At 37.2% G+C, this 15,340-nt stretch overlaps 1 protein-coding gene across 7 annotated transcripts in view; it reads left to right on the forward strand.

The window, feature by feature from the left end:
- Positions 1-13,523, forward strand: part of HELZ (helicase with zinc finger) — a 137,845-nt gene extending 124,322 nt beyond the window's left edge. For 6 of the 7 annotated variants that reach the window (XM_031685626.2, XM_031685622.2, XM_031685627.2 and 3 more), the window contains 2 exons: positions 4,071-4,323; positions 8,076-13,523. In XM_031685626.2, the coding sequence (XP_031541486.1) occupies positions 4,071-4,323; positions 8,076-8,410 (588 nt within the window). In that variant the 3' untranslated portion in view covers positions 8,411-13,523. The remainder of the gene's footprint in view (positions 1-4,070; positions 4,324-8,075) is intronic. The other variant, XM_072939441.1, reaches the window with a different exon arrangement.
- The last annotated feature ends 1,817 nt before the right edge of the window (positions 13,524-15,340 follow it).

The following is a 15,340-nucleotide window of genomic DNA, read 5'->3' on the forward strand; positions in this document are numbered from 1 at the left end:
GCTGAAGATGTTCATTGCTACTGGTTGTCCTTACATTTGCCCTGGGCAGAGCTAGAAAGTGCTCTATTTTTTGAAAGGGAAAAATAGGTCACGCATCCGTACTGGTATTTCCAAGTCAAATGAAGAAGGGTTTTTAATATTTGTTTACTTTCTTTTACACTAAAGATCATGGTTTCTAGTAAGTGACTAACAGAACTACTTACTTGCTTTATATGTGTATACATACACATAGATAGGTAAGATAGAGATGGGGTGTGTGTGTATGGTGGTTTTATAGTAACAATACTGATGTTGAGTTACCAGTAAATGCAGTTGAAGATATCATTGTGGTTCATTTTGTCCTAAGGCTATATCCCATAGATATATGTAATATATTAGTTAAAATGCTGGATTTTAAAGGCATCTGAAATAATTCTTCTATGTGTGGTTATAGTGCTCATTTGATAAAATCTGAGTTTATTTCTATTAGTTTTAGTTTTTAAATCTAATTTTGATTTTAAGAAGCATTTATTAGCACATGGTGCCAAATTCCAGATTATAAAAATAAGCAATATTCACAAAGACAGTACAAAAAAGAGAAAACTACAGATACCTGTGAATATCGGTGCAGGCATCCTCAGCACAACATTAGCAAATTGAATTCAGCAACATCTAAAACAGAATAATACACTATGACCATGTTTGGTCTTATTCCCAGAATGCAAAGCTGGTCCAGTATTTGAAAATAAATCAATATAATCTACTATGTTAACAGTCTAAAGAGAAAAATCACAATTATGTCAATAGACCCTCCCTCCCCTGAAAAAAAAAAACCCACATACATTTGACAGAATACAACATCCACATATAAAAACTTTTGGCAAACTAGAAATAGAAGGAAAATCCCTCAACCTGTTAAAGGGCATCTATACAAATCCTACAGTTACTGTCATGATTAATCGTAGAGACTGAATGCTGAGTGCTCTCTCTCTCAGATTAGGAACAAGGTAAGACGTCCACTCTCAACATTCCTATTCAGGATTGTACTAGAAGTCGTAGCCAGTGAGGTACAGCAAGAAATAGAAAAGACATAGAGATCGGAAAGGAGGAAATAAAACTGTCTCTGCTCATAGATGACATGATTGTCAATGTAGAAACACCCAGGGAATCTACCCAGGAAATAAGTCAACAAAAATCCTATGAGTAATGTGAGTTTAGCAAGGTTTCAGGATATAAGGGCGGCACAAATCAATCTCATTTCTATATACTAGCAGTGTTCAATTGGAAACCAAAATGTAAAAGCAAAAAGCATTGCAACAGCTCAAAGAAAAATCAAATACTAGGTGTAAATCCAATAAAACGTGTATAGGATCTGTATGCTAAAAACTGCAAAACTGCTCGAAGGTCATTTATTTTGTGTATAAACCATTTTATTCAGTTGCCATTAAGATTTATCTGCCGATACTCAAATTACCTTTGAGGACAGATTCCAAAGTGGCAAATCATTATTTTCATGCATTTACCTTCATTTGTGGTGTAGGAAATAGATGTACCAGATGTGTATACACGCACACACACACACACACACACACACATATCTTTAACATATTTATCTAATTTTAAGAACATTCAAACAATTTCAAGTTTTGGTTCTTTTTGTAACATAAAGGATCACTCGCATTCATGTTGTCTGAGGTTTAATTTCATGTCTTGTCTACACATTCATCTTTGTCGGCAGCTACTTAGGAGCTACTATAAGTATGTTAGACAGTACTTCCACAAGTCCCACTGTGCATGTCAGTTGTGTGATTTGGGGGGATTTCAGTTTGGAAGATACAAAGGATACACATTTTCTAAAAAGTTTAATTGAATATTTTCCCCTTTCATATCAGCTTTCCGTTGCTTTCTGGTTTTTAGTTTTCCTCATTTAAGCTCTGTGGTTCATGTATCTATTCATTGCAAAAAGGTGTTTGTTTATATTACCAGTGTATATATGTTCAGTATTTAGTGAAACGGGGTTATAGAGCTAATGCCTGAAATTCATATGAGTATGTTCTGTATTGCCAGGGGATTTGATTATTTTCTAAGGCCATTAACAGACATTAGTTTTGTACTGTAGTATTCACACATAAAGACTTTAGAATGTGATCCCCTACAGTTTGTGACTGGGCTAAACACTCGGGGCATGGTAATAAAAGAAATACTTTATTTTGATTCTAGGAGTTAACCAACGTTGATAAAAAAGGCACAGGACACAAGCTGTTGAAAGCAATCATTCAGGCATTGCCTAGTAATAGCAAACATGAAGCAGGTTAGGAAGGTTGGTTCTTTAATACCATGAGTTAATGACCTGGACAAAGAAATTTCATATGTGCTGATTAAATTCACAGTTGACCCTAGTTGGAATGGTTAATATTCTAGAAAATAAGATTCAAATTCAAAATGATCTTGACGATTGAAAAAAAATTGCCCTTAAAGCAGAATAAAATTAAGGATGACTTTACATTCTATACTTAGAGACAGAAGAATAAAAATATATGAGAAAAGGAATTAACTAGATGGAAGTATTATCTCTCTCCTTCCTCATCCAGTGGCTAAAACTTTGGAAATACAGAAATGACCTGAGCACTCATCATTTAATAGGGAAAGACTTTCTCTCCCTCCTCTCCTTCCTTCCTTTGTGCTCAAAGCAGCCAGTCCAGACCCATTCCTTAGCCTGGTTTATATCCTTGTGGTTCCATCTGTGATGAGTTGACCTCACGTGCTTGACACCCACAAGTTCCCCCATTTAGTTGGCTTGACAATATCTGCTTGTTCTGTCTTATATTAGCATCCCCACCCTCCAAATCCTGCTGTTTCTGTGCCGATTTCTCTCTCTCTCTCTTCTTTGTAATCTAACCTCCAGTTCCTGATTTCCAATTATTGCTAACAACCATGGTAAAAGAAAGATTCTTCCGAATCATAATGACCACAAACTGTATAGCAAATCATTATGTTGGGGGAGAAAGAGGGGGCAGTTAAAAAAGCCAGTTCCGTCCTGTCATGTAAGATCTAACATGGAATCTTATCTTTATATGTTACACTAATAACAAACCCTTCCTGTATGCCAGGAACTATTCTAAATGCTATGCATGCTGAACTCAATTCTCACAACAATCCTAAGAGGTAGGTGCTGTGAATAATGAAGCCATATTCACAGCCGAAGTTCCTGAAAGATTAAGTCAATTGCCCAGGGTCACACTGCTGGTAAAAAGCAGCCTGAAGTCTAACCAGAGATTCTGACTCCAGACTGAGGCTGCACCCCTAACTACTGCTCCATACTGCCTTGCTGTTAGAACTGAGACTGAATATTGGTCACAGCAGTCAGGCCAGAAAAACTTGGAGGGTGCTTAGGTAGCAATAAAATATCTGGAGATGTCTGGCAAATACGTCTTGTTGAGAGGGTTAAAGAAATTTGGGTTGTGCAGTGTAGGGAGGAGAAAAACGTTAATCAGGTTTCAGACATATCAAGACTAATGAATGTTCTGTTTCATTTGGAGACTGTCTAAAAGGAGACGTGCAGGGAATCCAATCAGGGGCACTCATGTTGGCTAGGAGGAATCCTGTCTTGCCATCTGGTCTAAGGAATAATAAACTAAGGAAGTTTGTGAAGGGCCCACGAGATGCGTCTAGAATGGATGAGTGTGTTCAAGATGGTTGTGATTCAGTAGATTCTGACTGTAATTTCCCCACTAATTTTGAGAAGATACGTTTCTTCATTCTTATTCTTAATCTAATGTTTACCTAGAATGTCGATAGAATTTTGGAACTGAAGACAGGTAGTTCAGCTCCATATTTTGCAGACAAGAAAACAGAGTCTGAAATTAGGTGTGTGTTGTCATAGGACTACCTGCTAAGGGCCAGAACTTGGGTTTTGAACCCAGGTCTCCTGACGCTGTGTCCAGAGCTCAGGCTGTTTCTTGGGCAGTTTTCACAGTCACGGAAAAGAATGTTTTTGAGAATTTCCACTTAATACAGTGAGATTGCTGTGTACCTAAGGGAGTGGGGTGTAAGTTTCACTGATTTATGAAATGCCCTTTTTCTTTGTGTAGTATGAACCCCGAGGACCTGGCCGGCCCTTGTACCAAAGAAGAATCTCATCTAGCTCAGTCCAGCCTTGTTCTGAAGAAGTAAGCACTCCTCAAGACAGTCTTGCTCAGTGTAAAGAGCTTCAGGACCATAATAACCAATCTTCTTTCAACTTTTCCTCCCCGGAGTCCTGGGTAAACACCACCTCATCTACCCCCTATCAGAACATTCCGTGCAATGGATCCAGCAGGACAGCGCAGCCCAGAGAGCTGATCGGTAAGGCGGGCTTGGTGCGTTGCCACAGTTGTAGTTTTAACCGCTCAGCTGCTGGGTATTTGTGGGGTTTTTCTTCTCCCGTCCCCTCCATTTGCATTATGATCTTTGAACAGCATTTAATGCTCACAGCTCACAGGTGTGCCTCAGGCGCTAATTTAGGACTATGTTGGTTCCTTACTTACGGTCTGGAAGGTAAGTAGGTCTGCCCGTATTTGGGAACTGATCATTTTGATCACTTTCATCTGTGAATGAATGGGAAGTAATGGGAAAATGTATCTCTAAATAGACTCACCTTTGTCTGGATTTTTGTTTTTGCTTCAGGGTTGGGGTGGGGTTAGGTCAGTACCACTAAATTTCAAGGATTTATTGTCAATAAAGTTGTTGACAGTTTGCTTCACAATTGAGTTTGGCCACAAGAGAAACCAGTAAAGTCTTAACATTTTGAGATTTAGAAATCTGATGTTTATTCCTTATATTTTAGTGAATGAGAGATCCAAAGGCCAAAGAGGGAAAAAAGAAGGCATAGATAGGAAAGCATTGGAATGGACATGGCTCTACCTTGGGTGGTGGGAAGTCTAAAAGACTTTCCTCTTTAGCCTTGAACACAAATGCACTTTTATCTTTCCTTTGGTTCCCTCTTTGTGTGTGTGTGTGTTAAATGTAAAGAAATATTAGATGTTAAGAATGATACTGTTTGACTTCTCTAATCTAGAGACTCTCTTTGTGGACTGTAGACATTGATCTTTGTGAACAAGTCTGTAATCTTTGCTGAATTTCCGCCCTGGTAGCATTAACCTCTGTGTTTGAGATTAATTTTGTTCATCTGTAGAATGTGAATCCATTGTTTCTGTAACTGACCCATTTGGAGTATGTGCCATACAAGCGTTATTTTTAGAACAATAGGTATAACAGGGCAGAAAGCAGTAAAAAGGTACTGGTTTCGTTCCTAGCAAGAGACATTGTCATTCATTAGCACTAACTCTGTAGAAGCTGCTTGGGGTTGCATTGTCATTTTAAAGGTCTAACAAAAATACATTTATCATAGCTGAATTTCCTGAGAAACATCTAAATTACAAATCAGTGATGAAAATTTATTACTTTTTAGTTTTTATGATAATTTATTTTAAAGACAGCATGATTTCTCCTTTTTTTCCATCTAAATTTTAGGATAGGTTTGGGTCAAAATCAATAAAAATCTGATAAGGTAGAAATTTCCTGAACAAATGCCCAAAGCACATGTCATTTATGCCATCTTTTCCACAAATATAAAATTATTATTTTCTTTATTGCTAGGAGACAAATAGTAGTATTCTTTAGTTGAAAGTAACACTTAGTGTTTAAGAATTAATTCAAAATCACTAATATCCTGATGAAGCACCACTTCTTGTCTAACAGTACGTACATATGTATGTATGTATGTATGTGTGTATTTATCATTTTACTTTATTTTTTTTAGAGGAATGTAGCAATTACAAGTGGTGAGTCAGAGGAATATAATCACCAGTTGGGAAACTTCTTTCTGAAGTTTGAGACTTACTTCTTGAGTTGAAGGAAACTATTCATATTATATTGGTTTGGAATTTGAAAGAGGTCATGGTGGCTAGAGATGGCCCTGTCTTCTCCGCAGTTGCAAGCCTGAGAACAGAGACCATGTCTTTGACCTTTCTGAACTTTGGTCTCCCCTTTTGGCACTGATCACACTTCAGGCTCTTGGTAAATGCCTCCTGAGTAAGGAGATCCTGAAAACAGATCCTGTGCAATCAAGAGGGTGATCCAGTCCTCCTGCGGGGCCTTTGTGCCTGGTGGGCTCGTCTCTCCAACATGCATGTGTTCGGTGCTAGTCACTTATCTTGGTGACAAGGCATAAATTCATCAGGCATTTTCTTTTCATGCACAGAGGAATATTTAAAGATTAGATAGAGATGTGTATTTCGAAAAAAAAATCATTGGTTGCCAGATTAGTAAAATTCATAGTTTTAAATATGAATAAGAATAGTTTGTCTTATCTGGAGGATATACAGTAAGTGAAACCGATAGAGATCTTAGACTCATGGTTAGATAAGAGTGTAGGCATTAGGTTAACTGCCTCTAAAATATTATTTTGGAAGTATTATTTAATTGAAAACATTCTAAATTCTATATTGTCATGAAAATGAGAATATGGTTAAATATGAAATCTTAGTAAAATAAATAAAAATAGTAGGTTCTTGAATGGCCAATAAAATGTTTATTTTATGCATTATGTTAGGTAGTAAGGCCACTTTTATCTTGAAATATTTGTTAAACTAATGCTCTTAAAAGCAGTTATTCATTCACAAAAGCAGTGGCATTTAGACGGAAAAGATAATAAATGTTCTAGAAGGATGTTAAGTGGCTTAAAATAATGTTGAACAATTTTATGAATTGTTTAAGTTTTTAAATAGTTCTATGAAATTAGCATATTGAATCAATGAAATACTTAGACTAAAAAGTGAAATATGTTCACCTCAGCTTTCCAATCCACAAATAGGTAATAAACATAGGAAAAAATGTCCATAAATACTAGTAATCAAAGACATGCAAATTAGAACTACAAGATAATTATTTATTTATAAAATAGGCTAAAGTGAAAAATAATAATAATAACATTAATGTCGTGATGGAGTAGGAAAATGAGCCAACATTGTTGATTGGATGTGAATTACGGTATCTTCCTGCAGGGGAGTTTGGCCACAGTTATCAAAAGCCTTCATTTTGTATGCACCGTATGACCCAACCATTGTACTTTGAGGGATTTATCCTAAGGAAACAGTCATGAATGTTTAGGAATATTTATCTATAATAACATTTATCACAGTGTAGAAAAGTGAAAAATTGACTATTATCCAAATTTGTAAAAAGAGAGGTTACTTTAAAAAGTTATGAAATATCTGCGTTATATGACATAGGAAAAAATGCACCAACAAGTTAAGGCTTTTCTCTGGTATTTGGGAAAATGAACAACTTACTTCCTTCTTTGGTCTTTTGTGTAATTTCCAAATTATCCTCAATGAATATTATGATTGTAATCCAATATAATGTTGGTTAAACTTTCGAAAGCTAGAAAAGAAAAGCAATGTATAAAACAAGTTCTGATTTGGTGGGCCACCAAATTAGGAAGAGGGGAGTCAAATTTTAAAGGACCTTGCGAGTCAGACAGATTATAGGAAATGGGAAGTAAAGTTTATAGCTGTTTTTCCCCACCTTATTCCATGTTTATTTATGTATTACAAGAAAAGATGGCATTTTTAAGAATTAAAATCTGATGCTACCATTTCTTAGGTTAATAATGAAAGCTGTTTTGACCAGGAGGCTGGCTGCATGTACAGCTTCTTTTTATGTAAGAAAGAACACATTTTCTTCCCATTTGCAAACTATGAGCAGTTAATATAATAAATATCAAAGTGTACAATTGTGCAGATTAGTTTTTTGAAGCAGCAACATCACTTCTTTTTTTCCATCTAACTTTTACGATAGCTTTTGGTCAAAATCATACTTGACCTTTAGTTTTTACACATTTAGTTATTCTACTTCACAGAGTTAATTCTTTTTCAAGTGTTTATAAGACAGAGAAGTTTGGTTGGATGTGTTGTGATTTCAGCCTTCTGTGGCAGAAGTTGTCTGTCCTTGTGGCTCTGCAGTCACTGAGTTCCCGGAGATGAGAACCAGTTAATGAGACGCTCTAGTATCACTGGGCTTGCCCTTCAGTCAGTGTCACTGTTCTCTGCTTCTAGCTCCACCCAAGACGGTCAAACCCTCTGAGGATCATCTGAAGTCTGAAAACCTCGAGGTGTCCAGTTCCTTCAATTATAATGTGCTGCAGCATCTCGGCCAGTTCCCCCCACTCATGCCCAACAAGCAGATCGCGGAGTCGGCCAGCAGCAGCAGCCAGCAGAGCTCTGGAGGCAGCAAGCCGGCCATGTCCTACGCCAGCGCTCTGCGCGCCCCTCCCAAGCCCAGGCCCCCGCCGGAGCAGGCCAAGAAGAGCAGCGACCCTCTGTCTCTGTTCCAGGAACTCAGCCTGGGGAGCTCATCGGGCAGCAATGGCTTTTACTCCTATTTTAAATAATCACCTTTTTTTTCCTCAAGGGAGAATGTTTTCATTTCTGTTTGTATCAATAGGATTAAGATAGCTGGACTTCACCTATAGCTGCACAGTTCCCTTTGTTTTAATATTAAATATGTTCTTACTTAATTGCTTTGCTGCTAGACTTGCAACTAATTTTTTAAAAGTATATTCCATTATTTTGCATTTTTGACGTGAGTCGGAATTTTGACAGCTTTTATGTAGAATAAAAAATATTTTTAAATTTGTGTATTGTTACATATGTTTGCATCAAGCTAGCAGCTAAGAGGTTAATTGTGCAACTATAAAAAAAGAGAAAAAAAAAGTTTGTCTAAAATGTATTTAAAAAGAAAAAAAATTGTAAGTAGCATTTACATTTATTCAATAATATTACCATATGCTGGGTTTCTGTACCAGAAATGGCCAGTTGATGTACAAATGTATGTTATTTTTGCTTAAATTCATTTAAAATTTTTTAAAATAAAGGGGCAGCATCCTCTAAATACTTTGAGTTTTATCAGCTTTTTTTTGGTGACAAGATGCTGCATTCTAAAACTTTTATAGTTTTAGACTATGTATGATGTGCTGTTGTACTCTCCATCCACTGTAGGATAGAGTTAAAGGCATTTTTTGCAGGTGTATTTCATATGCCACTGTTTTTTGTAACGTGAAAAAAAACAGTGGCATACTTAGTTATTTTTTGGACAAGCTCTACTTCAAGCTTGTTTTTAATGTTAATTTGATAGTGTGTTTTTTTTTTTAAACAAATCATGAAGCTGAAAAATTTTTAGGATTGTTGGTGCTTAGTAGACTTGATAACTATTTTAAAAATGCGTGAATTTAGTAAAATCTTTTTTTCCTCACTATGCATGTGTAAATGTTTGTAATCTGGCTCCCCCTTCCCCCTCCAGTGGGATAAAGAGTTGTGCCGCTTTAAGGTTCCTTTTCCCTCCAGTAAAAAATTTTGGTACCTTATTTGATGTTTACATTAAAATGTGACATTATCCATGGCAATTCAAAGATTTTGCTAACTGTTTTGTTTGAGGAACATCATTAAAAAAGAAATATAATGTTTGTCAAAGGTGTATCAAAATTCATCAAAATCTGGGACAAAAAACTACCCTTGTTTTTCATGTCTTTCAATTCTTCTAAAAGAACCCCACTGAACTTGTACAAAAACATAAAATTTAAATAGCTATCTTAAATATTCTACAGTCTGAAAAATTGTTTTGAATGAACTTTGGTAAAAATCCAAAGGAAAATGTTTACCCTCTTAAAACTTGTGGTCTTGTAACACTTTTAAAGCGATGCATGTCCTATTGCTTTCCTGGTCTAGTAGTACTACTTTTATACTTCAGAGATATCTTGAGACTACAATATAACCTCTTTTTTTTTTTTTTTTCAAATAAGATGAGGTTGGGAAACGTTGCAAATCCTGAGTGGATCCTAATGATCCATTCAAAAATAGTTTATTGGAGGACTCCTTTGGAATAGGCCATCCTGTATTCGCAGTCCATTTCTAAAACAGACTTGAAAAGTGGAGGGGTAAAGAAAACACTGCCACCACGGGAGCTGAGTCGATGTTGGCCAGCAACAACCCCCTGTCATCCTCAGACAGTTTTGGAGAAGAGAGTGCCTTGAGTTGAAGGACAAACGAAGCGTACCTCTTTTATTCAGTTGTGTCTTTCTGCTCAGAGCGCAGTTCGTTTGTACGCGGCTTCACGCCGCAGGCTGCGGCTCTCTGTAAGGTGGCAGATGTTGACCTGTAGACAGCAGCGCGTCCGTGGTTAGCGTCAGTCACAGGTGAAAACCGAGCCAGCAAGTCACAGCCCCTCGTTTTCTCTGTATGATGTCAGATCACCACGCTTAGCTAGGTCAAATTTTCCTCAGCATTCTTTAGTCACAAGGAAAGAAGAAAAAAAATAATTGTTATACAGCTGTGTATTTCCAACTCTATGACAAAACTCAAGATGTAGCCTAAATGAAAATGCAGCCTCCCTGACGTGAGGGGTCCATGAGAAATAATGTTCTTGTCAGCGATGATTCTCCCCCCTCACAAACACGCAGGACTACAACACAAGCCAGATAAGTGTCCAAAAGCAGGCGGATCTTACGAAGACAGGACTGTCATGTCAGGACTTTCAGTTAACCCCTTGTCATGAGGTAATTGTCGAATTTCCTGTTCTCCATACTTGAACAAAATACCAGTTTTTAAATTATTTATATGTATATTTAGTTAAAGAGGTCATGTACACATATAAATATATTGAGGGAAGCTTTGCATAAGGAAGCTGTTGTTGTGACATCGCTGTTCTAAGCAGTTACTTCTTAAAAAAAACAAAAAAAAATAGCTATTTTTTAGTCCACTGCTTTGCTCTTGAGTGAGTATTTCTCATCGTTTTATACAGCCAATCAAGAATTCGAATGTTGTTTCCATCTAATACTCTTCTAGATTTGGCTTCGAATGCGTATTTCAGCCTCTAACAAGCTTATTTCTCAGCATTACTTAATACCATCCTTCCTGCCATGCTTTAAATGTTATTTATGCATAGTGTCTTATAACGGTTGTGAGAAAGTCTTACTGAAAGAATCATTGCAAGTTTCCATTGAAATGAGGCGTGGTTTCTGAGTACCGCTCATGCTGTTTGGGCATGACTTGGGTAGTACTAGCAGGGGCCCACAAATCAGACTTACAAAACAACTCGCGGTCAGCCCTCTGTATCTGCAGGTTCCGTGCCCACGGATTCAACCAAGCGCAGATCAAAGACATTTTTTAAAACTCCAGAAAGCTCCAAAAAGGAGAACTTAAGTTTGCCATGTGCTGGCAGCTATTTACATAGCATTTTTATTGTATTAAGTATTATAAGTAATCCAGAGATGAATTAAAATATATGGGAGGATGTGTGAAAATTACATGCAAATACTGTCATTTTACGTAAAGGACTTGAGCATCCGTGGATTTTGGTGTTCCTGGGGGTTCTGAAACCAATCCCCTGCAGATACTGAGGGACGACTGAATTTCACATACTAGATTCAACCCTAGAGTTCAGATGGAATTTTTTTTTCTTTTTTAAAGTGCTCTTGGATAATACTGAGTATTACCAACTTCCTTTTCTTCCAGAACAGATCTCTTCTTAGTGTGGGTAATTGTTCACCTGATGTCTTTCTACTTCTTTGTTCTTTGTATCACTCTGAAGTTCCCTTTTTTTTTGCCAGAACTATTTTGTATTCATTTTACTTTTTAATTTCAGTGCTACTGAGATTTTCTTTTTTTATCTTAAAGGAATTATTGTGGACGATAGAATTTGTAGAGTTTTCATGCTAAATTTTTTTTTCCTGATCTAAAAATGAATTTCTGTTAAGATTTGAAGAGCCTCATTCAGGGTAACATGGATATTTTCTGGTGTGTTTTTAAAAGGGGTTTTGGCTGCCATTTTGGCATATGCTTTGCCAAATTGTTGTAGCAGGGCTTTGTTTTTGATTGATCAGTAGTTAATTATTGACCATTTAAACTAACATGACCTTAAGTTTCCTTCCCTCAGACAGATCTGCTTTCTATCCAGGTCATTTTGTATGTGTGAAATAACAAACTGCTTTGTGTGGTTTCTGTTCATCAGAGATTCTAGGATAAGTTCAGGTTTGGTGTAAACATCAGTTGGTCTTTTCAGTTCAAAGAATTGCAGAATAAGTAAAACAAGCAGAATTCCCACTGAATAAGCGTTGCCTAATTAAACACAGCAATCTCCAAGAACTGTTTGTGAAAACAGTTTCCTTGTTTATGGAGGCACTGAAATTGCTGAGAAAGCTAACTGAATTTCCTAACTTGAGATAATTAATATATAGTATTACCTTACTCTAGTGTAGTTGATTTTACATGTTTAATATTTTCCATGTATATACATCTCAAAGGCAAAGCTATAAACATATACGAATATATCCCTAGCTACCTTGACTAGAGAGAGCCACTCTGCCTAAGAGCCAGGATGTGAAAACCAGTTTCAAGATAAATTTTAGCTTTCAACTATTGTTATGAAGAAAGTTAGATTCACTGAAATCGTTTTAAGAAGAGACACCTGTTATCCTTGGATAGCACTGTTTCATACTGGAGTTGTTTTTAAAAAGGAAACCCAGAAAAAGCCTATAAAAATACAAGATTAAAAGTTTAAATATATTGAAAGATGCAAATTGCTGCCTTAAATGTCACGTAGGCTACCTGGGTCTTTTTTCTTTTCTTTTCTTTTAGATCCACAAAGGTAGTAATTTGTCTTTTATGATTTCCCAGGCATTATTTCTTGCTAACCATCCCTTTAACGTGTGGGAACCATCAATTTCTACCACTACCCTGTTTGCTTTTCCAAATCTCGAAATAAGTGTTTTAATGGATCTGATTTTTTGCTCCGCTCTTTGCCATCTGATCCACAAACTATTCAGCAATTAGAAATAATGGATAATGTTCTATGATTTCTTCATGATACCATGATTTCATGAAAGAGTAAGTGGCATGTTAGTCTTCAAAGTGCTCATTACATTAGGTGTCTCGAATTCTCCATCTACTTGAGGCTGGATATTTATTTGCCTCGATTTTACTGTAAAGCTGCTAAATTCACACTTACTACTTTCGTACCTGTTTAATTAGCAATTTCAAAACCATTGTTACAAGGAGTGAATCCTCCTAACATTTAACAGTCTTGCAAAACACATTCAGAAAATGGCTGTTATTACTTGAAACTAGATTATCAAACAGTTTAAAAATGAAAAATTTTAATGTAGCATTTAAAAATTTCAAAATGTTTGAAAATATCTACTTTGGAATAAATGTTCAGGAAATAGTCACAGGGAGTTCCTCAATTTTTTTGAAAGGAGGCACCTAGTAGAAGAATCTAGACTTAGTAACATGAACTGTGGTTATACAGTGGTAGTCTAGAGCTCCTAGAGCTGGCATGTTAAGAAAACCCAGAGGCATTCATGGACCTATAGTTTATCATCAGAGAATTAGACCTGACTTTATTTGCAATTTGTTCAATACAGAGATTTTATTTTGATATGAATATTAAGCATAAAGCATAGTAAGTTTTATATAATTCTATAAGTTCATTAAACAATATTATGAAATCTTCATTATGTTCTTTGGGAGTCTTTTCAGCTCTTTCTATGCCTCACATATGAGGTCTCTTCTGTATTTTAGTTTGCATTTTGCTAGCACGTGACTGCCTGCCTTAGAACTATGTGTAGGAGGGGAAACCAATATTACTTTTAACTTTTTTGAAATATATTTTTTCTTTTTCTTTTTTTATGTTTGAGCAGTTGAGGGGAAGGGGCAGATTCCATAGATTTCAACACAGAATAGAAGCCATGCAGGACTATCTGTTTACAAATCTGTCCTGCTTTAAGATTTTCAAGTTTTGAGCAAGGTAGAGCAGTGGTTCTAAAACGGTAGCCAGCGTCAGAATTACCTGGAGGGCTTGTTAAAGTACGGGTCGCTGGACCCACCCCCAGAGTTTCTGATTCCAGGCTGGAGCCTGATCCTTTGCATTTCCAACAAGTTCCCAGGCAACCCTGATGCTGCCGGCCCGGGTACCACACTTTGAGAACCCCTGGTCTAGAGAGCATCTGAAGGTCTTGTCAGTCATGCATTTATTTACTCAGTATACAAAACTAGTCTCTTGGACATAATTCTGATGCCATGAGTGGGACATTCATGGAGAAAAACCTCAATGGAGTGACGAGCCCCTCGGATGGTGGCCACCCCCTTCCAGCGCTCACCCTCCATAAGGTCTGCGCTGCTCCTCCGTGTCAGGGTGCAGGGGCTCTTTTATTTCTAGGGTGGATTTGGTGTGTGTGCACTGCAGCCTGGGCTTTGGTTTGGAAGCCGTGCATCTGTTTGAAGAGCTTAGAGGCAATCTTGATGGTCTGTATACACAGAGATGAGACTTGTGGGAGGAAGCCGTTCAAACATCACGATGATTCACTTTGCATTTACAAGGCGCTAAGTACAGGAGGCCCTGTCCTGAGGTGGCAGTGACACGGAGCACCAAAAATGACAGATAATCCCCGAATGATGTATTCGTAGTTTTCATGCTTTGGGGGTGAGGGAGTTGAGGACAAAGGATTTGCTTTTCAAATTAATGTGTTTCTCAGGTTAACACAATTATTTTGGATTCTCTGCCATGCCGGTGGGTGTTCGGGGAGCCTGAAGTGATGTATATGGCAGAAAGTTGATCATTGTCTCTGATTGCTTTGCTATCTTCAAAAAAACAAAAAAACAACAAAAAAAACTATGTTTGAAAAAAAAGAAAGAAAAAGCAACAGTCTAGGGGAATCTACCACCTACACAGCATGAGTTGTTCATAAACCATAGGTGCACATGTATGAACAAGTTATTTTTGAGAAAGAAACTGCCTACAATATAATCAACCTACAGGTCTTTGGATATTTTAAAAATGTGTGTGTTAGTGTCGTTGTTGTTAATATTCCCCCTGGAGTCAGTGCAGCTTGAGGGGTTTTGGTCTCGGCCTCTGGTTTTTAGTTTGGCTTTGAATTTACTGAGACACAAGAAAGAGAAAAATAAAATATTTTTAAGGTGATAGATTATAGAACGACTTAGAAGTAGTGCATATGATAAGCATCGTAGAACGCACAGTTTTGGAATTCTTAAAACACAGTCCTTCCTCCTTGAAAGGCTTGCTAACCTTTGGTGGGATCGTTTATATGTTCAGCACAGGTTACTTTATCCAGTTCCAACTCACAGGGAGCTTCTGTTTATTCACACTTTGCTTTGCACGATGCCTTGGATGCAAAGACCTCTTGTCTCTTTCCGTCGGTCGGAGGGTCCTTTTATCCAGGCTGAGGTCCTGACGGACGCGTCAGTTACACCTGAGAATGTTTCTCAGCACCCCCTCCCATTCAGAGGAAAGGTCTTGGATTTTTACGTAT

This window comes from Vicugna pacos, chromosome 16 (assembly GCF_048564905.1).
Source record: "Vicugna pacos chromosome 16, VicPac4, whole genome shotgun sequence".
Lineage (NCBI taxonomy): Eukaryota > Metazoa > Chordata > Mammalia > Artiodactyla > Camelidae > Vicugna > Vicugna pacos.